This window comes from Hipposideros armiger, unplaced genomic scaffold (genome assembly GCF_001890085.2).
Source record: "Hipposideros armiger isolate ML-2016 unplaced genomic scaffold, ASM189008v1 scaffold_790, whole genome shotgun sequence".
NCBI lineage: Eukaryota > Metazoa > Chordata > Mammalia > Chiroptera > Hipposideridae > Hipposideros > Hipposideros armiger.
In genome coordinates, this window is record NW_017732140.1 from 546041 (window position 1) to 570186 (window position 24146).

General features: G+C 53.9%; 2 protein-coding genes across 3 annotated transcripts; one reads left to right on the forward strand and one right to left on the reverse strand.

The window, feature by feature from the left end:
* Nucleotides 1–6: 6 nt before the first annotated feature.
* Nucleotides 7–16837, forward strand: TADA2B (transcriptional adaptor 2B). Its single transcript, XM_019628448.1, has 2 exons — nucleotides 7–290; nucleotides 12997–16837. The coding sequence occupies exons 1-2, from the start codon at nucleotides 21–23 to the stop codon at nucleotides 13987–13989; spliced, it is 1263 nt and encodes a 420-aa protein (XP_019483993.1). The 5' UTR covers nucleotides 7–20; the 3' UTR covers nucleotides 13990–16837.
* A 788-nt stretch (nucleotides 16838–17625) lies between these two features.
* Nucleotides 17626–23483, reverse strand: GRPEL1 (GrpE like 1, mitochondrial). Of its 2 annotated transcripts, none has more exons than XM_019628449.1 (4): nucleotides 23364–23483; nucleotides 21280–21439; nucleotides 19981–20062; nucleotides 17626–18773 (listed from the first exon to the last, which is right to left on the reverse strand). In XM_019628449.1, the coding sequence occupies exons 1-4, from the start codon at nucleotides 23462–23464 to the stop codon at nucleotides 18427–18429; spliced, it is 690 nt and encodes a 229-aa protein (XP_019483994.1). In that variant the 5' UTR covers nucleotides 23465–23483; the 3' UTR covers nucleotides 17626–18426. The 2 variants fall into 2 exon arrangements, with proteins under 2 accessions (XP_019483994.1, XP_019483995.1); XM_019628450.1 differs by lacking the exon at nucleotides 23364–23483 and adding an exon at nucleotides 22664–23139.
* Nucleotides 23484–24146: the final 663 nt, after the last annotated feature.

The following is a 24146-nucleotide window of genomic DNA, read 5'->3' on the forward strand; positions in this document are numbered from 1 at the left end:
CGGGCGGCGGGCGGGGGAAGATGGCGGAGCTCGGTAAGAAGTACTGCGTGTACTGCCTAGCCGAGGTGAGCCCGCTGCGCTTCCGCTGCACCGAGTGCCAGGATATTGAGCTCTGCCCGGAGTGCTTTTCGGCCGGCGCTGAGATCGGCCACCACCGCCGATACCACGGCTACCAGCTGGTGGACGGCGGGCGCTTCACGCTGTGGGGGCCCGAGGCCGAGGGCGGCTGGACCAGCCGCGAGGAGCAGCTGCTACTGGATGCCATCGAGCAGTTCGGCTTCGGAAACTGGGTGAGCGCCGGCCCTGGGCGGACCCGGGCGGGAGGCGCCTGCGGGCTCAGTCCCTTCTTCGGCTAATGCAGCCCGATGCGCACCTGCCGGTTCAGCGCACACCACAGAGGGCCAGGGAAGCAGACACCGCTCACGCGGGGAAATCGGAGCGCAGAGGGGTTGAGCAACACGCCCAAGGTCACACAGCCAGGAAGTAGCAAAGCGGGGCTTTGCACTGTGGCTTTCTGGCATCAGAGCCATTTTCCTACCCTTGAGCAGTACTTGCATGGGTGCTTGCTGAGTGCGGACTTCGGGCAGGACCCAGCGCCTTACCCGAGTAGGCACAGTGGGCGTACAGGGGCAGGTCAGCCAACCTGACAGCAGTGGGAGCACCGAGGAAGGCGTTGTTTTGCCCGGAGAACGCCCTGCGGCTTCTGTCACCGTCTCTGAGGCACTTACTTTGTACTCATAGCCCACTTGCTATGTGCCCTTGTCCCCTGCCAGGGACCTGTTTATCCTTGGGTCCCCGCAGCACCAGGATGTCGTGTGAGGGGTGGTCAGTCAGTACCCAGCAAAGGCGCGTGGGCTAGGAGGCGTTTGTCCTGGGCTTTGTTCTCTCTCAGGAGGCTCCTGCAGCGACTTCGCTCTGACAGGGAAAGGTGAGCGCTGGACTGGATGCATTCCCACCAGCAGGCTAGTGTGCCAGGCTCCTCGAGAGAAAAATGGGGCTCGTTTCTCCGGGTGGTCTCTGAGCCGCTCTCTTTCTACCCTGGAAGAGGAAGCTTTCGGCCGTATTAGAAAGGAAAACCTCTGGCTGTCTTCTGGCCCAGAGCTGCCAAGTGTGTGGCCACCGCCAGGCATTGCGAGAAGTAGGGAGGAAAGGCATGACCCCAGCTCCCTGGTTTTCCCAGACCCTTCCATGTGGTGGCCACCCTGCTTCCTTGAACCAGAGTTTCATCTTGCCACTTCCCCGGCAGTACTCCGCTCCTGCTGGGCGTCCTGTAGGAAACATTCCACACTTCTCGCCTCATTCCCAAACCTGTCTTGCTTTTATTTCCTTCTGCTTTCCTTTCCGTAAAGTGAGCCAGTCTTCAGGGACCAAGACCCATTCTGCAGCGATTCTTGACTCTTCTCCCAGCTGCTTAGACGCTGCTCTACGAATTCTCACCTAAGCAGCAGCAGCAGCGTCGAGCTCACCACCCTCCAGAAATCTCCACCTCGCTTTGTCTGGATAGGCACTTTTTTGACGTGTATCAAGCACATTATACGCTAGTGCAACACGCTGAAGGAAAGAAAGGCTTTGTCCTTGTCTTCAAGGTGCTGCAAATGTTGTGGTCGTTGGGTCCTGAGCTGGGAGCTCTTCCCCAAGCTCCAGGCTTCAGTGTCAGACCACCACCCGACGTCCTCACCCGCTTATCTCATGCACATCTCAACCCTACCTTACTCCAGTCTCACGTCACCTCACTGGGTGACTCAGGCCGCACATGAAAAGCCATCCTCAGCCCCCTTCAGGTCCAGTTCAGCAGCAGCTCTGTCTTCAAACTATTTCCAGAACCGAGCCTCTTCTCACATCCTCAGTCCAGGCTGATCTTTATCTCTTGCCTCGGCCATTTCTGGAGTCTCCTATCTGTTCCCCCTGCTTCGACCTTGTGCCCAGCGGCCCATTCCACACACCACAATCAGAGTGATCTTGGAAGACATGTCACATCACATCAGCCTTCAGTGTTTTCCAGGCCTACTCAGATTAAACTTGGGCCTGCGGGGCCTTACAGTGTCTACTGACCTGTGGGGTCTCAGCTGCTCCCCCTTGATCATTTGTTATTTCTTCTGCATAGAGGGCTCTTCCCCAAATTACGGCCCGCGACTGCTCTTTTTCCTTACATGTCAGTGCCTCAGAGAGGTGTCCCTTTCCCCACGTCATCTTTGTAGCACTTAGCGCTACCGTAGCAGCTCATATAGCTGACATGGCAGGAGCCGTGCTGAGTGCCAGGTGCTGTGCCTGTCTCCTGAAATCTTCCCAGCAGCCTGTGCAGCGGGTTTGAACTGAATAGTTGGGACTTCAGGGTCTGAGCTCCTGGCTGCACTGTCTACATTGCCTTCCCTGCAGCATGGTGGAAAATACATGAAAAGCAAGCCCAGGGACTAAAACATTTATAGTGTTTTGGAGGAACCATGGGGCTGGAAGGGGGGCATTCGCTAAAGCAGTACTTTTCAAACTTTAATGTGCATACGAGTCACCTGGGGAGCCTATTAAAATGCAGGTTCCCACTCAGGGCCGTAGCAGTTGTTAGAAGAGACATAACCGGAGGAGGAGGTACGTGGGCCTGGGGGCCAGGCACGTTCTCCCTGGTGGGTTCATGGGGAGTCCAGAGATGTCTGTGCTGACCTTGCCTGGAGTGCTGCCAGCCTGTGGTCCACAGGCCATGCTCTGAGCAGCAGGGCTCTAGCTGTGCTCTCCTGGGCTCACTGATTCACTCTCGAGACTTCATGTGCATCATCAGAGGCTCTTCTGCAGCTCCGAGAGGTGTGGCTCCCTTCTGAGCAGATTTGTAGATATGTGCCATACCATAAGCGGTATGTCCCGCATGCACCATTTTTAGCACGTGCCCATTCTGGGCCAGGCTCTTCCATACACATCTCATGTGCTCTTCACAGCAGCCTGTGGCATGGCTTCTTGGTGTACAGTTGAAGAACAGTGACTCTGATAATTTTAAATACTTGTCCTGAATGCCTTGGGCTTTCACGTGGTAAAGCCAGGTTTTACGCAGGCCTGAGTCCAAAGCCTGGGCCCTTGGTGTAAGACCTCTTGGTGTAAGAGCATTAACTCTTGTGGGTCAGACACTGGGAGCTTATTGGTGCATCTAAAGTGTGGCCAGACTGGAAGGGGCTTCAGACTTGGCTCAGCGGGAGGTTCGTGTGGGGATGGGGAATTGGGAAGGTAACCTGGTGGGCACAGGAACCAGGTTACATGGGCTGGATGTGGAGTATGGAGAAAAGCAACGTGCAAATCGGGGACACTGCTATAGAAGAAGGAAGGTGAGACTGTTCGTTCTAATTTCTCAGATGGCACGTGACCTGGGACCCCTGGGTTGTACTGCTTTGCGTGGAGTTCATGGGGATGGGGCGATTTCAGGAGAGCCCAGGGAGAGGGGTGTTGCTGAAGTCTGGCGCTATTTGCTCACATTTTGTCCCAGGAACCAGCGTGGCTGTGGCTGAGGGATACCAGCAGTGAGGCCGGGGAGGGTTTGGGGAGCAGCGCGTGCAGCCAGGCTTTGACGCTCTGTGCCCATGCGATTAATGCAGAGAGGACGGGCAGAGGAGGTACCTGTGAATACGGGACCAGGGAACGGTTGTCAGGCGGACTGTGAGCCACAGAGTCACAGCGCCAGGGCTTTTGAGAGCCTCAGCGCAGCTGTTTGGTGGTGGATGCGGGGTGGATTCTGAGTTAGAAGATACAGATCTTGCTGGAACACAAACAGCCGTAAACACCATGGTGCCATGTTTTATGACACTTGGAGACTGTGGTAGATGAGCTGGAGTCGGTTGATTGGCTGCCAGAGAAACTGAAGGGTTTGAGGAAGGCCAGACGACCTCTGCGGGTGCTGGTCAGGGGGACGTTGGGGGAGGTGGGGTTCAAGCTAGCTTTGAAGTTAGATTTCGAATTAAAAAGTATGTGACAGTCTCTGCGGACTGTGCAGCCCATGGTAGCAGGTACACGGCACTCGCCTGAGCAGGGGAAGGAGGACGTGCACACAGCAGTGGGGGGTTTGGGGAGAAGCCTTATGGGGGCTGAGTAGGGCGTCCATGTAGGGGCGGCCTGGTATGAGGTTTCATAGCCCAAGACGTGTGACGAGGGCTTCCCAGCACAGGATGGCAGTGCTCGAGTGGAGAGAGAACCGTGTCAGCGGGTAGGAGGCTGGCCGGTGCAGGGTGCCCTGGGCTGAATGGCTGTGGGGCACATCTGTGTGTCCGTGGGACGCAGACCACAGCAGGTGTCAGAGCACAAGCAAGTGAAGAAAATCCAAGACCAAGGAACAGCACAGAACTAACACAACCCGTGATGCTGACCCGGGTCCTTTGCCAGTGAAGGAGATTGTTGGGGCAAAACTTCATTGGTTTAGGTGGCAATAATGCATCTTTATTAATTTCCTAATGTTGATGGTGATATTGTGGTTAAGTAGGAGAATGTCCTTATTTGTAAGAAAATCATACAAAATCACTTGGGGGTGAGGTTGTAGCTTAATTACAGAATGGTGAAAAAATGATAAAATAAAAAGAAGTCTGAGAGTTTCTCTGTAGCCTGGGCAGGGCCCTGAGCCTGTGTGTGTACATTCAGGCTGATCATTGGCGGCAGGTGCGATGTCATGAATGCAGCCTTTCACTTTTGTAGACGATAGTAGACCATCGGAAGGCTGGTGACTCGCTGCTCTGTTTGTTTGTTCACTCCTTCTAGCACTTACTCGGCCCATTTGGTCAGCTCCTGCATCAGAAGCAGACTGTCCCCAAGCATGTGCTTTGGGGTGAAAACATGGATAGAAGGAGACCACTGTGCAGCCTTGTACGGGGGCTGTGTGGTTCCGTGCACTCAGGATCTCCTTTGGTGGAAAGGAGAGGAGAAGGCTTTCCGGGTGGAAGGATAGTGTGGACGAGGGGGCTTTCCACGTTCTAGGAGCCCAGTAAGAGCCAGCTGGCCTGAAATGGGAGATTTGGGTTGGGGACAGGTAGGTAAGGTTGTGTGGGGTCGCATTTTGAAAAGCATTGAGCGCCAGGCCGCCAGGGCGTAACGCGCTTTTGAAGCTGATTCATACTGAGCCCTGTGGAGTGTGCTGAGTGCCAGGCTCTAAGCTGGGCCCTTTGACAGGCACCCCTCCCCCACCACGTCCCTTAGTCCCTCATTTACAAATGAGGAAGTAGCTGTGGGCCATGAAGGCATCTGAGCCAGGTCTTCTGACCTTCTGCCTAGAACCTTCTATTTCATCGGTTCACCAACTGCCCAGCAGAGTCACCTGAGGATCCCCAGATTCCCAGGTCTACCCTAGACTCCCTGAATTGGCATCTCTACGTGGGGGTCTGGAAATAGTGTTACAGAGAGATTCCCAGGGAGCCCTGACACAGTGGGTCTGTGGAGCCACACCTGGGAACCATGAGAACCGTCGCCTCTCAGCGAGGCAGGCGTCCCTTCTGTGTGTTGGGAATGGTGAGTCCATCCCGGGAGCATCCTGACAGCGGGGCTCTCAGGAGCTGCCGAGAAGGGTGGGGAGGAGGGGAGAGCCTGGATGGAGAGCCAGCTGAGATTAGGGGGTAACGCAGAGCCCTGGTTCTTAGCCTTCAGCGATTCAGACGCCTGAGGGAGGGCTTGTTAGCACACACTGCACACCCCCCACCCTCACCCCACCCCTTCCCCGGTTCTGAGTCCGCAGGTCTGGGTAGGGCCTGAGAATTTGCATTTTTAACAGCATTCCAGGTAATGATGGCTGCTGGCCCAGGGACCCCACTTTAAGAACCACTGCTATAGAGTAAAGCCCTGCCACTTTAAAGTTTTTGTTTTTATTTTTAAAGTTTCTTTTTATTGTGGCAAAATCCACATAACATAAAATTTACCATTGTAACCATTTGTAAGTGTCCAGCGCAGTGGCATTAAACATTCACATTGTGCAGCCATCACCGCGTCTGCGAGCTTTCGCATCTTCATAAACTGAACCCCCCGTTCGCTCCTCCCCTGCCCCGGCACCCACCCTTCTGCTTTCTGTCTCTGAATTTCTCTGGAGACCTCAAGTAAGTGGGCTCACATAGTATTTGCCTTGTGTCTGGCATAGCTCGCTGAGCATAACGCCTTGAGGAGCCATCCAGCTTGTAGCAGGTGTCGGAACGTCCTTCCTCCCGGGTGGATCTGCCTTATGGACAGAACACATCGTGCTTATCCAGTCACCCGGTGATGGACACTTGGGTTGCGTCCACTTTGGGCTGTTGTGAATAGTGCTGCTGTGAACACAGGTGCACAATTACCTGCTGGAGTCCCTGCTCTCAGTTCTTTGGGGTAAATGCCTAGAGGTGGAATTGCTGGATTAAATAGTAATTCTGATGAGTTTTTTGAGGACCCCCCATGCTGTTTCCACAGTGAGGCATGCCGCCTTTTAAAACTCTCTTGCAGGTAAAGTAGCCTATTTGACTGGAAAGCCGTTGGTCACCTTAGGGCCATCAGTTGAGTTGGTCAGTTCTCTTACGTGAGTTCAGAGAAGACAGGAGCCTGGAACTGAGGCTTGTAGAACTTTGCATCTGATAACACCTGGTAAGCAGGAGTGGTGGCCAAGGAAAAAGGGTCCTTGGAGTGGCCGATGACCTGGAAGGACAGACAGAGGCCAGTGTTAACCACTGACCCCTGATGTCAGAAGTGGCTCCGACAGACAACCAGTGTATCCTCGGCGGAGGGTTCGGGCTGTGGCGTGGGAAGTGACAGGCAGGCTGAAGGGAGGGTCTGGAGGGCGTGGATGGAGGGGGTAGCCCAGGGTCAGCAGTGCTGAGCCTCTGCGAGGCAGGCGGGCTGTTCTCACTTTAAAGATGACAGAATGAGGCTGGACTGCAGAATGACCATGCCCAGGGCCCCACTGTGTGACAGAGTTGGGGTTCCAGCCCCTGGCGGGCTGCCTGAGCCTACGTTAACCTCTGCAGCATCCTGCCTCCTGCTGCTGGGAGGAGCCCACTGGGAGGCAGACCACCGGGAAGCCTGGGCTGCAGGGTTGCTCTTGGAGGCCAGTGACTGAGGAGGCACCCGGAGGAGGTGGCCTTGGAGTGGGTGCTGAGGGCCATGACGGCAGTGCGCAAGGAGCGGCAGAGGGCAGGGAACCCGTGTCCAAAGCCCATGTTTAGTCAGTTGGGAAAGGAGACAAATGTAGGTGTGACTGAGAGATAGATAGGTAGGGTCTGTCACAGAGCCGTCCTCTGGGAGGACAGGTGAGGACCCCCCCACCCCCACCCCTTCCCTGGGTGTCCTGTTCGCATGTCCCTCACTTGCTCCTCACAGCAAGCCTGGGGGGTGGCCAGGGCCAGCGACAGGTCAGACGAGATTGAGCCCAGCTGGCATATGTCGCACGGCTTATAAGAGACAAGCCGTTGTCCTGGCGTGTTCAGTCTGCAACACGCCTGAGCACTCTTCTGGGCATGAACCCCAGAGCGAGCTGGTTGGCCCACGGAGCACCCTTTCCAGGGCTCTGAGTCTGTGGCCTCCAGCCTCCCCCACCTGCTTCCTCCTCTGTGGGGTGCGGCTGCCCAGGACCAGAGGCCTCCTGATCCCATGGCCCCACCTCCCTCTTCCCTTTGGGCTGGAATGGTCCCTCCTCGTGCTTTAGGACATGCCACGTCCCTCGGAGACTGCTCTCCTGCCCCTGTGCAGGCCTCTGCTGCCCCAGGACTGTCACTGTGTCTCCCGCTGTGCTGTGGTCGGCTGCTCTTCGAGCCAGCTCCCCCGGGAGCTGCAGGTTCATGCTATGGGGCTCCTGGTTGCTCTGCCCCTTTGAAGCTGCTTCTGCACTTAAAGGAAAAGGAAGCCCCCTCCCCCAAGCCCGGCTCCAAGCACTTGAGTTAGAAAACGGGCCTGGAGGCCTCTGCCCTGCTTCACAGTCTAGAAGTAGCTGGTGAGGGGGGCTGTGCCAGGAGGGGGCTGTGCCAGGAAGGTTGCAGGGGCATTCACAGTGCTCCTGAGCAAGCCCACCGACCTGCACGAGAAGCTAGATAGTGCAGTGCCCCGAAGGCTGGACTCTGCCCAGGGAAGATGTAGGTACTGCAGGGCCCCTCAGGCCCCTCACAGACCCCAGAGGCTGCAGTGGGAGCTGGCTGCGTGAGAGGCGTGGCCACTCTTCCAGGACAGAAGCAGCCTGGAGTCTGGCCCGGCTGTGCTGTTTCAGGGCATCAGGAAGCATTTGGTCTCAGGGACCTCCGCTCAGTGCGCCTGTATCACCTCTGCCCCGCGAGAGGCAGCGTGGTGACAGGGACAGGTGTTCTGCAGTGGGGCTGCCCGCCATTCAGACAGGCTCGGGCTCGAGTTTACTGGCCTTGTGCCCTGGAGGCAGCTCAGCCTGAGTTTGTTCTCCTAACTTGTGCGTTGTGCATGGAACACTCACACGACCTCGTGGGGATTGCTAGGAGGACCATGCGATGGTATGGGGAAAGGGCTCACGTGCTGTTCTTGGTACGTGACTGTCCCTCTATCCTGGCAAAACCCTGCAGGCAGAGGGCTTAGAAGAGCAAGAAGCAAGACTTCAGAGGATCTTAGAACTGTATGTGATTGAGCCAGAATCTGAACCCGACTCTGGGAATCGTCGGGGGCCTCCTGGAGGAGGTGACCTGGTCCTGAGCGATAAATACAGATTGTGGAAATGCAGCTACCCGCTTCCTGGAAGTAGTAATGGCCCACACTGCCCGGGCGCAGGGTGTGCCTGGCACCGGCCACAGTGTAGTGTGCCCTCACTTACTCCTAACCGTCTTGTGCAGTAGGGAGTAGTGTTACCTCTAGTTCAGTCGAGGGGCTGAGTACTTTGTCCAAGTTACTCAGCTAATAAGGGGCGGAGCCAGGCCTGGCACCCCAAAGGCTGGCCCCAGAGCCTGTGCACAGAGAAAAGGGCTTTTCCAGCAGGGATGGGGAACGGCAGGGCGTGTGGGTCTGGCTGGGGCCAACAGCAGGTCGGCAAGGGCCTTGGAAAGCACACTGCGGGGTCTGGCTGACCCTGACAGGTTAGTGCTACTCTGACCTTCCGATTTCGTAGACCGTCATAGTGAAAGAAAGTATTTTGAAAGCTAATATAGAATTGCTGACTTCAAATTTGCCAAGTAAGGATATTATAAAAACTTGTAAAGATCTAATTATCTATCACCATTTCACAAAGAAAGATTATCTTACTATTCCCCAAATAGGAAGGATGTGTGATCTTGGGATGAAAGATGATCTTTTAAATGGAAAAATTTCACTTTCAGGAAAACCTACATGGTCCTTATGTTGTAAAATTTCACCCTTGATCACAGGCCAGCCGGTGTGAGAGGCAGTGGGCTTGCTGATGGGAGTCTCTAAAGGTTTGTCACGCAGGAGGGGCCCTTGAGTCCTGGCGTGGAGACGTCCCTGTCAGAACGGGTGGAGGCAGGCCTGGCCAGGGTGGGGAGGAGAGAAACCCTGAGCGAGCCCCACTGGCGGGAGCCGGCCGACCCGGGCGGACGATCTCTGTCCTGTTCTCGTCTTCCTTCCCTGCTCAGGTGCTGGAGGCCGGCACAAGTGAGCCATGAAAAGGCCGGACGGAGGCCAGGCCAGCCAGAGAGCCTGGCAGTCACTACTCACTGGGAAGCTCATCTCTCCCGAGAGGCAGCGACCTGGCCTCAGTCTAGCAACCTTCAGAGTGGATCTCATGGGCCTAGTTGGGCGTCTTAAAGGCACGTCTCCCCTTTTTCCCCCAAAGGACTTTAAGGAAGCAGCATGCCAACCTCTCTATGTTTTCCCAAAGATGGGAATCTTTTTTTTTTTTTTTTTTTTTAAGAGAGCATGAAGAAAAACCAACCTGAACCCTCTTTCTGTAGGCTTTGGGTTACTTCCCCGTGTGTTTCTGCGTGCTGCGGTGGGAAAACCCACTTCAGTATATACTTGTGTTCCTGTTTAATTTTAGTTGTACTTGAGTTGAACCTTCTCTCCAAATCTCATTTCCCCAAGCCCACTATTGTTGCTTCTGCATCCCCTGCCTCCCTCACATCCGTCCATCCTCCCATCCTCCCATCCTTTCATCCTTCCATCCGGGTTAGGCAGACGCTCTGACCTTGGAACATGTTAGGGAAAGAGTGCCCTCCCAGTCAGGCTGCTGCTGTCATATGTGACGCTGTAATGTGCTGACAGGACACTTCTCTCTCACAGGAGCAGGGGAGTCTTCTGTGACCATTAGCACATGAAGATTGGAGAAAACGTTTAGAATGTGACAGCAGAATGCCAGGCACGAGGCAGGAGTGCCGTAGCTGGTGCTGTTTAAATCAGCTTTGTAAATAGCTTCCTCACTGTAATTTAGCTTCACCGAACCTGTCTGTTCTCTGTGGATTCTTGTTAGAATCAGAGCCATGTCGTCACTCTCGTTTCGATTGTACCATTATGACCCTCATTCTCTGTTTCAGAGGCCTTGAAAATTAGGCTCTTGTATGTGTTCCTGGGCCTTGTTCATTGATCATCAAACTAATACGGTGGCCCCCGGGGGGAGTCATCTCAGAAGTAGCTGGTGGCCAGTGGTCTCCTAGCGATGGCTCTTCAGCTGTTCTTAGGCAGTGGCTCAGGTTGCTTGATGATGGGAGTTCCTGGGCTCCCGGTGACGGGGCCCTAGCCCTTCTGATCTGTGGCTTCAAAATATCATCTGAGAGCAGAGTCCCCTTTGTTACCTAAAGAGGACCTGGACAAGCGAGGTGTCAGCACAGCGCCCACGGCTGGCTCACCTGGCTGTCCGGTCCAGAGGATGCCATGCACGCAGCCTGCAGAACGCTTGGCGGGGAGGCCAGAGGTGCCAGTGCGCTGACCTGCCTGGAGGCCTCTTTGCTGCCAGCATTCTCTGCTCTGTCCCCAGAGAATTAAAGAGGATGGAAATGAATAGAACACAATCTCGGTTTGGTCTGATGCCACTTTATTACTTGTTTCAGGATTTAAATTCTATCCCAAATGGGGTGCTCTTGAGCAACTGATGCTTTTCGGAAGGTGGATTGCTGAGGTTCAGGGTGAGCCGCAGGCTTTTGCTGGGAGGCAGCTGGCGCTCCTTAGGGCCCCCCGTCCGTCCCCCTGACCTCTCAGTGCAGGTCTTCCCACTGAACCAGGGAGGGGCCAAGGCCGGGGCCAAATTCCTGACCATGAAACCTGGGTGTGGGGCACCCAGCCTCCTCACCTGGGAGGCTTCCTGGAAACTGGACTCTGAATCTGTAGTGGCTGCAGCCTTGGCCCGAGCTGTGCGGGGCAGGGACTGAAGAAGCCAATCGGCCGGGCGCCACCACCATGGCCACTGCCTGGCGCCTGCCCTCCAGATGTCTGTGCCAGCGTCCTTTCCTCTCGAAAGGACCATGTGTGCCAGTGTAGCTCATGGGGGCTTCCTGGCCAGGATGGGGTAGCTGGAAGAGTGTTAACGCCCACCAGCCCCTCCCTGGCGGCTGTACACGTGGGGACTTGTGCAAAGCCCATTGCAGTGTGTGAAGCCTTTACACGTCTCTTCTCTGCTGACAGGGCTCTTAATTATGGGGGTGACTGGGAACGACTCCCCGCTCCTTTTCTGGTGAAGACCTGGGGCTCAGAGATGGGAAGTGGTTGTCCTGGGTCACACAGAGTGGCAGTAGATCCTGGGGATGGTTGTGACTTGGTTTTGTTTAATTTTTTGGACCAAATGCCTCTTGGGAACATACAGTGAACAGATTGGATGTTCATAGTGATTTTTTAAAAGAAAAAATCGTGTAAACAGTTCATCCCCATAAGAGCAGAATCCAGTTTTAGTTGTGATCTTCCCTTTTCTCACGGTAGGTTCCACTATTGCCTTCTTTGTTCCTGTGCTTTTAAGCCCCGCCCTCCGCGCCCCAGCGCCTGGTGGGAATAGCGCCCCCACAGCGCCCCCACGACTCCGTGTGCGGAGATGAGCCCCAGATGCAGGGTCTGGTCACTGTACCATGAATAGCCCCTCGGCACAATGCCCACTTCGTCATAAGCAGTCAGCCTGAATGGATTGGCTGGCTTCTTGGGTTCCAGTTGGGCCTTTGAGGGTGCAGTGACCACCCCTATCTTGTAGGGGTGGTGTTGCCGGGACGGAAGGCAGCAGGGAGCAGAGTGAAGGGTGAGTGCCGGCCCCGGGCGCTGCGCTAGGAGGCTGCTGGGTGGATGAGCGCGCATTCCCGGCAGCTGCTTTCTGAAGTGGCTTTAGCGGTTGACTTGAAGGAAGAGGCCTCTTAGCAGAAGGAAAAGATTGAGGGAGCTGTACGATTTCCTCCCATTAATAACCCTGGTGTTCATGGTTACCTTCCCGTGGGGGTGAGTGCTTGCAGCCGCGGGCAGGTTTTCAGAGAGCTACCTAAGTGTGGAGGTCGTTAGAAGTAAAGGTCCCCCTCCCCCCAATAAAGGCGCTTACCTGGTCACCGGCATCGCCACTGAGGAAAGGGACAGGGTGGCCCTCCCGGCCCCGAGGAGTGTCAAACAGAGGCTCAGCCGCAACTGTTCCGGGAGGCGGGCAGCCCTGTAGAAAGGGGGCCCTCCGGGACTGGGGGCCTGGCCTTAGCTCCGGGCGAGTCTGTTCCCTGGTCTGGAATGAAGAGGTTGGACTGGGGGGAGCAGGGCCCCTCAGCGCTCTGTGGCTCTGCCCACCCGTGTCCTGTCCCACTCCAGACACACGGCGCGCCCGCGAGTGTGCACGGCTTGCGCGGGGCCTCTTGAAGGAACCAGGAGAACAGGCTGGACGTCAGCCGGGCTTCTGGTCTCCTCTGCCGCCCGCTCGCCGTGCCCCCGGGCAAGCGTGCGTCTCGCTGGATCTTCGCTTTGCTCTGAACTGAACCCCTGGAGGTTCCTTCTCGCGTTGACACGCAGGTGATAAGACCCACCCGAGAGAACATGCCGGCGACTGTCTTAGGAGGCGGGTAATGATGATGATAGGAAGCCGTCCAAGTGACCTTCGCGAAAACGTTAGGGGAGGTTTGCAGACCCTGAGTCCGCCCCTGTGACTGGAAATAACTCTGGCCCTTGTCGTTGTAGGAAGACATGGCTGCTCACGTTGGCGCTTCCCGGACTCCCCAGGAAGTGATGGAGCATTACGTAAGCATGTACATCCACGGCAACCTGGGGAAGGCCTGCATCCCCGACACCATCCCCAATCGGGTGACAGACCACACCTGCCCCAGTGGAGGCCCCCTGTCTCCCAGCCTCACTACCCCCTTGCCTCCCCTAGACATCTCGGTGGCCGAGCAGCAGCAGCTGGGCTACATGCCGCTGCGCGACGACTATGAGATCGAGTATGACCAGGACGCCGAGACGCTCATCAGCGGGCTCTCGGTCAACTACGACGACGACGACGTGGAGATTGAGCTCAAGCGCGCGCACGTGGACATGTACGTGCGCAAGCTCAGGGAGCGGCAGCGGCGGAAGAACATCGCGCGCGACTACAACCTGGTGCCGGCCTTTCTGGGGAAGGACAAGAAGGACAAGGAGAAGGCGGCCAGGCGCAAGGTCACCAAGGAGGAGAAGGAGCTGCGGCTGAAGCTCAGGCCGCTCTACCAGTTCATGTCCTGCAAGGAGTTCGACGACCTGTTCGAGAACATGCACAAGGAGAAGATGCTGCGCGCCAAGATCCGCGAGCTGCAGCGGTACCGGCGCAACGGCATCACCAAGATGGAGGAGTCGGCCGAGTACGAGGCGGCGCGGCACAAGCGCGAGAAGCGGAAGGAGAACAAGAGCGCCGCGGGCGCCAAGCGCGGCCGGGAGGACGGCAAGGACGGCGAGTTCGCCGCCATCGAGAACCTGCCGGGCTTCGAGCTCCTGTCGGACCGCGAGAAGCTGCTCTGCAGCTCTCTCAACCTGAGCCCCGCTCGCTACGTGACTGTGAAGACCATCATCATCAAAGACCACCTCCAGAAACGCCAAGGAATCCCCTCCAAAAGCCGCCTTCCTGGTTACTTGGACAAGGTCCTCAAGAAAAGGATTTTAAACTTCCTCACGGAGAGCGGGTGGATATCCAGGGATGCGTCCTGAAGGCGCGCCCTCTGCCGCCGAGGGAGAGGGGTGCCAACGCCGCCTGTGAGCCCAAACGGCTGGGGCTGGGGTGGGGGGGCGAACCGCTTTTTTCCCCGTTGTTGCTCTTTTTTAAGCAAATTGAGTTCCTTTTCTAGGATATAAAGTCTTTTCATGGTCCTCTGAAAGAAGCAATAGTAACAATCCTATTATCAGATCATGGGGGAAGCAAATACATGTATATTGTACCTTAGTCCTGAAAGTCATACTTTAAGATGACGATTCGCCTTTAATGTGTTCAGTTTGGAGAATACGATGAGATTAGAGAATCCTCTTGTGCGTTTCTTCCCTTTGGTACATGTTACTGTGCTGTGGGTAAAAGGAGCAACTCCTGGCTGGCCCGCCAGCCACCAGCTGTACCCTGTGGCACGTGGCACTTTAGATGGCGGCGGGGCAGGTAGGGAGTGAGGCCGAAGAACAGGATGAGGCATCCTTGGAACTTCCAGAGGCAGCTGGTGTTGAACACAAACGAGCTTCCCTTTAACTGCTGGCAGTGGCGGAGTTGGAACTTGTAGTGCCCACAGCGCCCCTTGCCGTGCGCGCTCTGGGCAGAGCCCGCCGGCTCACTATGGGAAGGGCAGTCCCCGGGCGGGCGGGCAGCCGTCAGCGGGAGCACACCGGACCCGCGTGCATGGCCACAGCTCAGCCAGCCCTCCTGGGGGCTGCTGCTGCTGGCTGCTTTGGGTACTTGCCGTGCATTTGCGATGCAAGAGGTCGGGAAGTTCACAGCCAAGCGTTCTAAGTGCTGGCGTTGGCCACCTCCGGGACCTCGATCACCCTTGCAAGTACCCTTTTTCACGGAAACTCTGACCAAGCTGGCCTGGCTAAGCATCTTAACTTCCGGTGGCGCCAGGCGCTCTGCGACCAGCCAGGTGAGATGGGGCAGCTTCTCTGGGTCACTGTCTTAAACCAGACTCAGATGTGGCTTCTGGCAGCCCTGTTTAGACGTTTTTTTCAGGGGCCCTCTTTCATGGACTCCATGGTACCTTCCTTCTGCAACTTGAGTTAGTCATTTGTCTTCCTGCTGCTCAGGGGTCTCATGTCCAAGACCCTGCTTTCGAGTCCGCGGAGTGACCGTAGACCCAGCACTCATTCCACCCCTTGCTGGCCCTGCCTCTCCAGTCCCATAGCTACCAAGAGACTGGTTACCTCCCAGAAGGTTTGGGCTTGACGTTACATTAAAGTGATTTGGAAGAAAAACACCACACTCATTAATTCCAAGGATGACTTAATTACGGTGCCTTTTCCTTTCTTTTTACATGCTTTTGTCCCCTAGGGTAAAATTTTCAGCATTAAAGAAAACATTTCATACATGTTGTATGTGGCTTTAGTCGCGAAGTCCAGTGCACGCCGGCCGAGGCGTGCTCCATTAACTAAGCCCAGGACTTCTCTGACAGTAGAAAAGCGGGAGCGGTGGTATTACTCAGGGCCACCTCCACTGGCCCCTGCGGGGTAGCTGCCGCGGACAGAGCAGGACTCGTCTCGCACTGAGCAGTGAGGGAGAGGGTGCTCAGGCGTTACAGGTTTAGCCAGTGGTTCCCACCCGGGATTCCTGGACCGGCAGCATCAGCCTCCCCTGGGAACCGACTAACATGCAGACACCCAGGCCCTGCCCAGCCCTCCTGAGTCCAAAACTAGGCGAGGGGCCCATGGAGCTGTCTGTACAAGGCTTCCAGGTGACCGGGCTAACGGTTGGGAACCACTGGCTTTAGTCATCATCAACTTTTCTCCATCAGATGCCTAGTTTACTGAGGTTTTAAATTTAGTCTTCTTTTTAAATAAAATGTTACGCTTTCATTCAGCTTGTGAAGCAAAACATCCCTGTAAATGTGTCGCCCAGGCCAAGAGCTGTCAAATGAAAAACTTTGTGCTCAGGCAGGTTTTTCGAATGTGTATCTTTTAGGGGGTATGAAGAATTTATTTAGGCTTGACTGTTTTGAAACACCATAATGAATGTATAATTAATTTATGTTAAAGTATTAACACCTTGTTACAAGGGAAAAGTAAGTTTGTGATGAGTTGCCTCTATCCCATCAATTCCAGCTATTATTACTGTCACACTAGTCCTTGTCCCTGCTGTTAGCTCAGAGCCTTTACATTTCTACGTTTACTTCTCACCGTAAATTAGTCACCATAATCCCACAGAATTAGGTCTTTTCAGAATTTAAACTCTTTTGAGTCAAGTTTGGTAACTCAGCTATTCGAATACTCTCTGGATGGCCAACATTCCAAGAATGTATTAAAGCAGAAATCCGACTACCGTTTTTATTGCCCTTTTACATATTAAACAAGTTGAGAACAAATAGTGTCAACTGATTGCTTCTTACTAACTGCTCCTCGAGCTGATGGCTTTTCAGAGCCAGCTTTCAAAAACAGGCTGGGGGACAGCATGTGACGTTTTAGCCCCACACGTCTGTCAAACCAGTCTTTCCTCCGAATGAGTTAGAATTGCTTTCTGTGAAGCAGGAACTCTTTCATGTCCCCTGTCCCCCAAGTAGTGACGCACCAGAGAAAGGCACGCCCCATGGAGCCCGGCTGTGCAGGCCTAAGTAGAGCGTGTTGTGCACACTACTGTATATCCAGGCTGCACGTGTGCCAAACCCAGAAACGGGGATGGTTACCAGGGTACATTGAACAGCAGGTCCTTGAGGCGTTATAATGCTGACGGGGATGCGTGGGAACCTAACTCTTGTGTCAACTGGCCTGTAGCAACCCCAATCTCGTTACACGTCGATTCGCTTGATGTTGCAGAATCTGTTGAGGATGCTAAGTGACGACTTACTAGGTAATTAAACGCTTTCCTTTTTTAGTGGTGACTGGATGACTGACACTCAGTGAGGAAGCTGCCCAATCTCTAGGGTGAGCACCTGAGCAGCTGCAGCTCTCATTGGAGAGGGAGGGGGCAACGGGGGGGGGGGCAGCACCACCTCAGGACTTATTGGAGAGGACTTGGTGTAGCCTTTCTCATACAGATGAGCTCCAGGGAGGTGAGATGTCCTCACAGCTCCAGCAAAAAAAGTAGAGCTGTAACTCCGTCATTTGTTTTCTCAATATATTAGGCTGGGCTGCCTTTTGTTGCAGGGTGTGTTTTTTACCAATTTAAGGCAACTTAAAAGCAAAGAGAAAAATGTTTTGTAATCATGTAAGTTGAAACTAATTATGGGAATCTTACCTCTATCCTTCCAAGCTAAACTGACTGCCCCAGCTTTTTTATGCAGTAATGGACTTAACAGTATTGACCTTCAACCCTAAAAGTACCTCTCAGCAAAGGGAGTGGAAGGTTATTTTTCCTGGTTATAGCAGACACTTCAGTCGCTCCCCTCTGCCCCATGTCGCCAGAGGACGGTCCTACGGCGAGTCACAGCCAGCAGACTGAGTGTTCTTGCTGTGGCTGAGTGTTCGCGGTCCCCTTCGGGGTCCTCAGGCAGACACGTCTGTACCCAGTCACGTGCCAGCCTGCAGCTGCACTAGAGGGACGCTAATGTGTGTGACACGTTTACAGCTTCAGGATTTGAGCAGAGTGGGAAAGGTAAGTCATGTTTTCCTTAGTAAGGAACTCACCCAAGCACACAACATAGTTATCAGAAGGTAGGAAAATAAACATCTTAGGGCTTTAATCCTCTTAAATAAAATTTAAAAATTTAACATTAACATTTACCAAGCATGCAGTCCTCCGATTTTGAGAAAGTCCAGCTTATTAAGGAAAATATTTTCAGGTCATCAGTAACTAGCTGAATATAAGATTTAAACATTTCTACAAATAGATGAACAAAACGGGTCAAGTATCTGATTTTCTCAAATTCAGTTACTGGCAAAATAAGGTGGTGAGAACGGTTAAGGTGTGTCTGCTCACTGCACACCTCCAAGGAAAAGCCCAAAGCTGGTCCTTTTCAGCAGCTGGACAGCAGTGATAAGCGAGCGCATGGTCTTGACCAGGGCATACAGGTTTTCTTAGCCACTCTTGCCTCCCTTCACTGAGTGCAACGTGCTGGGCTAAGCACTCCCGGAGCCCGCCCGCTGCAGCGAGACGCAGGCCAGCCAGTCAGACAGCGGGATTCCCGCAGACCTTTTTATTCACTGGGAATGACGTCACCAGAGTTTGAGTGATGTAGCATTATTCACGTACTTGAGGGCCCAGTAGTCTCCCATCGGCCTGTTCTGTACGCTTATGGAACTATTACTAAATGTGTATTAAAAACCAAAACCAACAGGCTCCTGAATTAGAGTTCGGTAACGCAGCTGTGCAGTTGGCTTAATTTTCTCGTAGCCACTGCTCACTAACGCTTTCCAACAAGGTTTGGGAAAAACTCAAGAGTATTTAGATGAGAAAAGATGAACAAGCCTTTCAAGAGGTAAAGCCAACGGTTGCCCCCGACCCACCAAAGCCCTCAGAGGCAGCTAAGCTTCCTTCACCACCCCCACCAGGGCGGGTCTCAGGGTGCGCCCGTGCAGCTTGTACCCCACTTTGTTAACTAGTGCCACCGTGCCTGGCTCTTTCCCCTCCACCGGGGTGTGGAATAGGGCCTCATGCTCGTAGGGGTCGAACTTGGCCCCCAGCGGGTCCAGCTTGAGTAAGCCGTGCTTTGTGAACACCTTCTGGATCTGGACTTCGGTCATCACGAGCCCCTCGTACAGGTTCTTCAGGTGAGGATTATCATCCTTAATCTCTTCTTTCGGGACACACTGTGTCGCCTTCTCCAAGACGTCTGCAACCTCTAGTAAGTCCTTGCAGAAGCTCTGAATGCCTAAGTGAAGTTAGAGAAGGACATCATTTGCATCCCATATCAACCGAGTGGACAACTCAAAATTGTAAGCCCTGTCACTCACCCATCCAAGATTGCAACAGCTTGGTTGAAAACAAACGTAAACAGCCAAAAACCTTTCTGGGTCTAGACAAGAACTAACTGGGTATGAGGACTGGCGGCTGATAATCTGCAGAGCCATCTCCGCATCGACGCTGCTCCAGACCAGAAGTTGCGCACTCCAACAGCACACCGTCCACGCACTGACAGCCACCGGCAGGGACGGGCAGCTGTGCAGGAGCGAAGGGCAGGGCGCCTGGGCCCAGCTGGCTGGTCCTCAGCTGCGGTGGGACCCCGGCCAACCCCTCTGGGTCTCGGCTTCTTCAGTTCAAACATGGGACCACACAGCGTAGTCATGAGGACGAAGTCACAAACGCTAAGAACTCAGGTGATGTCAGCGACTACCTGGCAGCGTGGGCTGGAAGTTCCAAGACACCCCCAGGCCTTCACCATAATCTAACAGCTGGAACATCAGAAGTCACTCAAAATTCAAGGCTGTGTTTACATCAACAGAAACTGGTTTTAAAAAAAATGCTTCTGATGCTGAAAGGAAGTGAGGGCTCATGAGAGCGCTCAAACTGGCAACTGGACCCTGATGGTGAGCCTGAGGTCCCTCACCTCCCACATGGGGTACCCAAGTCCTCAAACGGTAGCCCCCGGTTTAATAAGCCCCATGGGGAGCACCAGCCTTGGCGTGGTGCCCTTTCCAGCTTTGTGATGAGTGGCACGTCACGTAAGCCTCAGGATCTCCAGTGTAAACTGGGAAGGACAGTGACAAATGTCCAAAGGTAACGACGCAGACAGCATTTTAGATCTCCAGTGGTGTGGCTGTTCTTGCTGGTGTAGCTAAGGAAATGAACACCAGACAGGCTGAGCTGCCAGAATTACCTGCAGGGTCACCATGCAGTCTCCGTGTGGAAGAACCGGAAGTGCCCTCCTTAGAAGGAATCACACACACAACTCTAAATGCTCCTTACAACTCCAGTTTGGCTCCGACTTCTGCTGACCCATCTTAAAAACAGGAGGGGACGCAGCCCGCAGGTGCCTCACCCTGGCTGGTCTTGCTGTTTGATACTCACATAAGCACCCAACCCCCGCCTCCCCTATCCCCGATTTGTCTAGATCAGTATCATATAATGTTTCAAGTTACCATATAATTTTGCCTCTTCCACCAATTTTTGGGTCCTCTGCCGCAAGTTCTCAGTATCTGCCAAAGCTCGCTTATATTTTTCCTAAAAAAAAAGAAGAAAAAGGGATTTACATGAATAAAGTATGGAACAAATTCATAGGAAAGCAAATCTGATATAATAAACTCTCAGTGAGAATACAGATATCATCTATTATGACATCTGAGAGTTTAGACTATAGACAGTGTAGCTTAATAGGCAGAAATAAGTTACACCCGCATCACTATTTCCAGCGAGTGGGGAGTAAGATGTGAAGGTGACGTGCATTTATGTAGCCCCAGGGCCATTCTTACTCAGTGTACAGCTATGGAAAGAACAAGGCAAACACTACTTTCTTGTGCAAGGTTCTGAGGAGCTTGTCACCCCTCCAGCAGAATCTCCAGCCCCCTGGTTAGGGCCGACCCGCTGCAGTTCCCACACCTTGAGGTTTGGAGAACCACATAGCTGGGCGGACAGTTCAGGCCGCTATCCCATCAAAGAGCTACAATCTTTGGTATTTTACCGCTGCCCAGATATGGCTCAGTTCAAACATTCATTGTGTGATGTCTGAATTCTGGTACCCGCCTCATTTCTCACCACTTTTCTCATACTCGCACTCATCTGAGCCTGTCAGTGTTTAATGGGTGCTGTCTTACTCTGGGGGCCGCGACACTCCATCTGGTTTCAGGCCTCAGGCAACTCCAGGGCAGTGGATAAGAGCCAAGGACCCCAAGGCTGAAACCCTGGCTCTGGCACTTGGTGACCTTGGGCAGTTTATTAACCTTTCTGTGCCTATTTCCTCAGCTGTAAACAGGGTTGCTGTGAGAGTTAATATCTACAAAGATGTTAGAACATACTGTTCGGTCAGCACATACTGTTTGCACTGTCATTCTTAAATCCTTGAAGAACTAGATCTGTGCCACGTGTGCATTTTCACATGGAGTAATAACCCACATTACTAATTCTTCATGAAACGAGTGCACCACACACCCACACCCGTGGCCCCAATCCTTGTCCTCCCTAGGACCCAGCTTAAACTGCCATACTGAGCAGCCCTCGTATGTAAAGACCATTTTAAGTCTTAATTCAACATAAGCTAAGTGGCATGTAAAGATGATTCTCATGACAGAACCAGAGCCACACAGCACAGGGTTTGGGTTCTAGTCCCTTCTTTAGCAGTAACTTACTACAGGACCCAACTGTCGTCCTTGGACAGACAACTGAACTCACCTGGAGTTCAGCAGACAACGACTCCTCCCCCACCAGCGCCCGTGCGGCCTTACCGTGGTCTCCTTCAGCTGCTCTTCTAACTTGACCTTCTCTTCCAAGAGGATCTTCTCTGCAGAGGGAGCATCTGTCTTCTGTTCATTCTGACCCGTGTCCTCTTCCAAGTTCTGGCCAGTGTTCTGTTTCATAGCAGTGCACAACAGCCGAGGAGAGGACCTAAAAAAAGTGCACATGCTAGAAATTAACTTTCTTTTTCTTTTTTTTTAATTTGACATGATGGATAGAAGCTATTTATTGATAATAAATCTGCACAGTGCCTAAACTAGTATGGCAGTGTGCCAGGGCTGGGGTCCCACCCTCCTCTTCTTTGCATCCTCCACACCTCCTGAGTTAGGGTCCTCCAGACCCTACCGCGTACTGAGGGAGAGGTGTTACCAGCAGTGAGGCCCAGTGCCGATGCCGACTACAAAGACAAACGGGGCAGGGCTCCTGCCCACAGGGGACTTACGCCACACAAAAAAGGCATCTATACACAAAAACTAATTTGGGGTTTAAAAGTGATAAAAGAGGAACCGTGTGCTTTGGGAGGTGCAGAGTAGATGATATCTAGCTTTAGGGAAAGGGAAGACCGGAAGGCTTTGTGCAGGGCTCTGCAGGATAGGTGAGGCGTCGGGGGCGACAGAACCACTTCAGGAAGGGAAGGGGAGGAGCACGGGGAAATACAGGGACACACGCAGAGCTCGCCAACTGAGCCAGGAAGTGACTTAGATATTATCCAGTCTGATCCCCACATGAAAAAGGTTAAGCGATAAGCCCAAGGTCACAAAGCCATTAATAAATGACAGAATAGCCTTAAAATATAAAAAATAGCCAGATTTCTTCACGAGGACCAGTGGAGCTCTTCTTAATTATGCCACAGTCCAATCTGAAAATAAACGATTCAATTTTCTCCCCAGATTAGAGAAAACCGCCTCAGTGAACAGGAAAGCCATCAGTACGGAGAATAAATGTACAAGGATGTCCGCAGCAGCACTGTAGTGGAGTGCTAAGCTGGAAACAGACGACATGGCGTCAACGGTTGCTTCCACAATCTGAATACTGTGCAGCAAGCAATGCCATGTACAGAAATACACAAAACATGAGCCCACGTGTGTAAAGACACCTGAAACCTGTGTGTGTGCAGACGCGTAGGCCTGTAGCGAGGGGTGCAAGGATTCCTTAGTCTGATGACGGGTAGGGAGCAACAACCTGTCACTGGATTTTTATTCGTGCGATTAACTCCAGATAAAAAGCCACACATTACTTGAGCAGAAAACCTTCTTACTCAGGTATTCCAGGCGGGTCACTGCTCTCTTCGTCCCATATTCTGTTTCATGTAACTTATTAGGCTCGCAGTGACCCTTCAATCCCTTTGCACTCTGTAATGTCCGCCTTGCCTACCTGGGCTCCCCATTCACGCCAGTAGCTCCTCGAGGGGAAAGACGAGGTTCGCTCTGCCCGGCTCCTACCCAGTGTTTGCCCCAAAGCAGCGTCTCTGAAAAGTAACTTGGTTCTGGCAGCTCCTCCCACACAGGAGATACTGAGTACTTGCCAAAATAACTTAGGAGGTAGAACTTTCAAAAAGCAGAAGCCACAGGTTAAAAAGAAAAAAAGGAGAAAAACAACAAGGTGAGGGCATCGACTCTCGTGGCTCTCACTGTGGAGTCACTGAACTTGTCTAAATAAACTCCTCTCCCCACCGAGGGGCAGGCTCCGTTGCACTTCTGACCTCAGACTCCGGAAAAGACGGAGGTGGAGCAAAAATTCGGGCCGAGTGGAAAAAGCCCGTGAACCGCGGACGGGAGCTTGGGATCCACACAGTGTTCCGGGCGAGAGCCGATGGGGACCCAGCCTTCCGCTGCCCGGGCCCACGCGCCCGGTTCTGCTGGCGGCCTGGCTCCGGCGCGCGCGCGGGGGCTGTACACGGGCCGAGGGCCACGCGCGCGGGGGTCAGCGCGGGCCGTGTCAGGGAGCCCAGCCGCAGGGCATACCCCCGGCGGGTGTCCGCGGCCCACGGCGCCCAGCTCCCGGGCCAGACCCGGACAGTGCGGCACTGAAGACCGCGACCCTCCTCGGCCCAGCGCAGCCAGGTTCCCCTTACCTAAGAGACAACGCCAAAGCAGGGAGGCTTCGCCGAGCCAGACTCACGCACCGACCCGCCATGACTGCCGCCCGCGCCGGTACCGTGCACGTACCGGGCATGCGCAAAGGTCGCTGGCCCGGCCCCTCAAGGGCTAGCAACTCGCGCAGACTCTGTGCCTGCTTCCCGCTCAACTACTTCCTCACAGCCAATCCGCGACCGCTTCTCCTCTGATGGACGGACAGTAATCACCAATAATGTGGGTCATGGAGGGTGGGCAGGGTCTGAGGCCTTTCGGAGCCCCAGAAGGTGAAGAGGTGAAAGTTGAAGGGAACAGTGGGCGGAGACTCCTGGGGGCGTGGTCAAGGGGAAAACCAATGGGGAGGAAGCATGGGGGGCGTGTTGGGCGCCGGAAGTGCGCAAGGTCCGGGACGTTGCGGCTCATCAACTGGTTTTCCATTCTAGGTGCTTATTTCGCATTTTGGGCCGCCCTTTGCTCTGGTAGTCAGTGTGAGGCCTGGGCGGTCGTCTGCCCTGTTCTCCTTGCAGCCCAGCTCCTGGCACGGTGCCGGGCACAGCGCGCTCAGTGTTGGTTAAGTGTAAATAGCGTAAGGGCAAAAGCACGTCAACATGCACCTGCAGGTACGTTAGAAACCGATGGTTAAAACAGCGGTTTGGAAGGCTTCGCCCTCTCATGCTGTTGCTCGGTAGCGGTGAAGGAGGGGGAGAAGGAAGCAGGCGCGGTGGTTAGCGGCCTCCATAGCTATCTGTGAGTTTTATTAAAACAAAAACAAAACCCAGGAA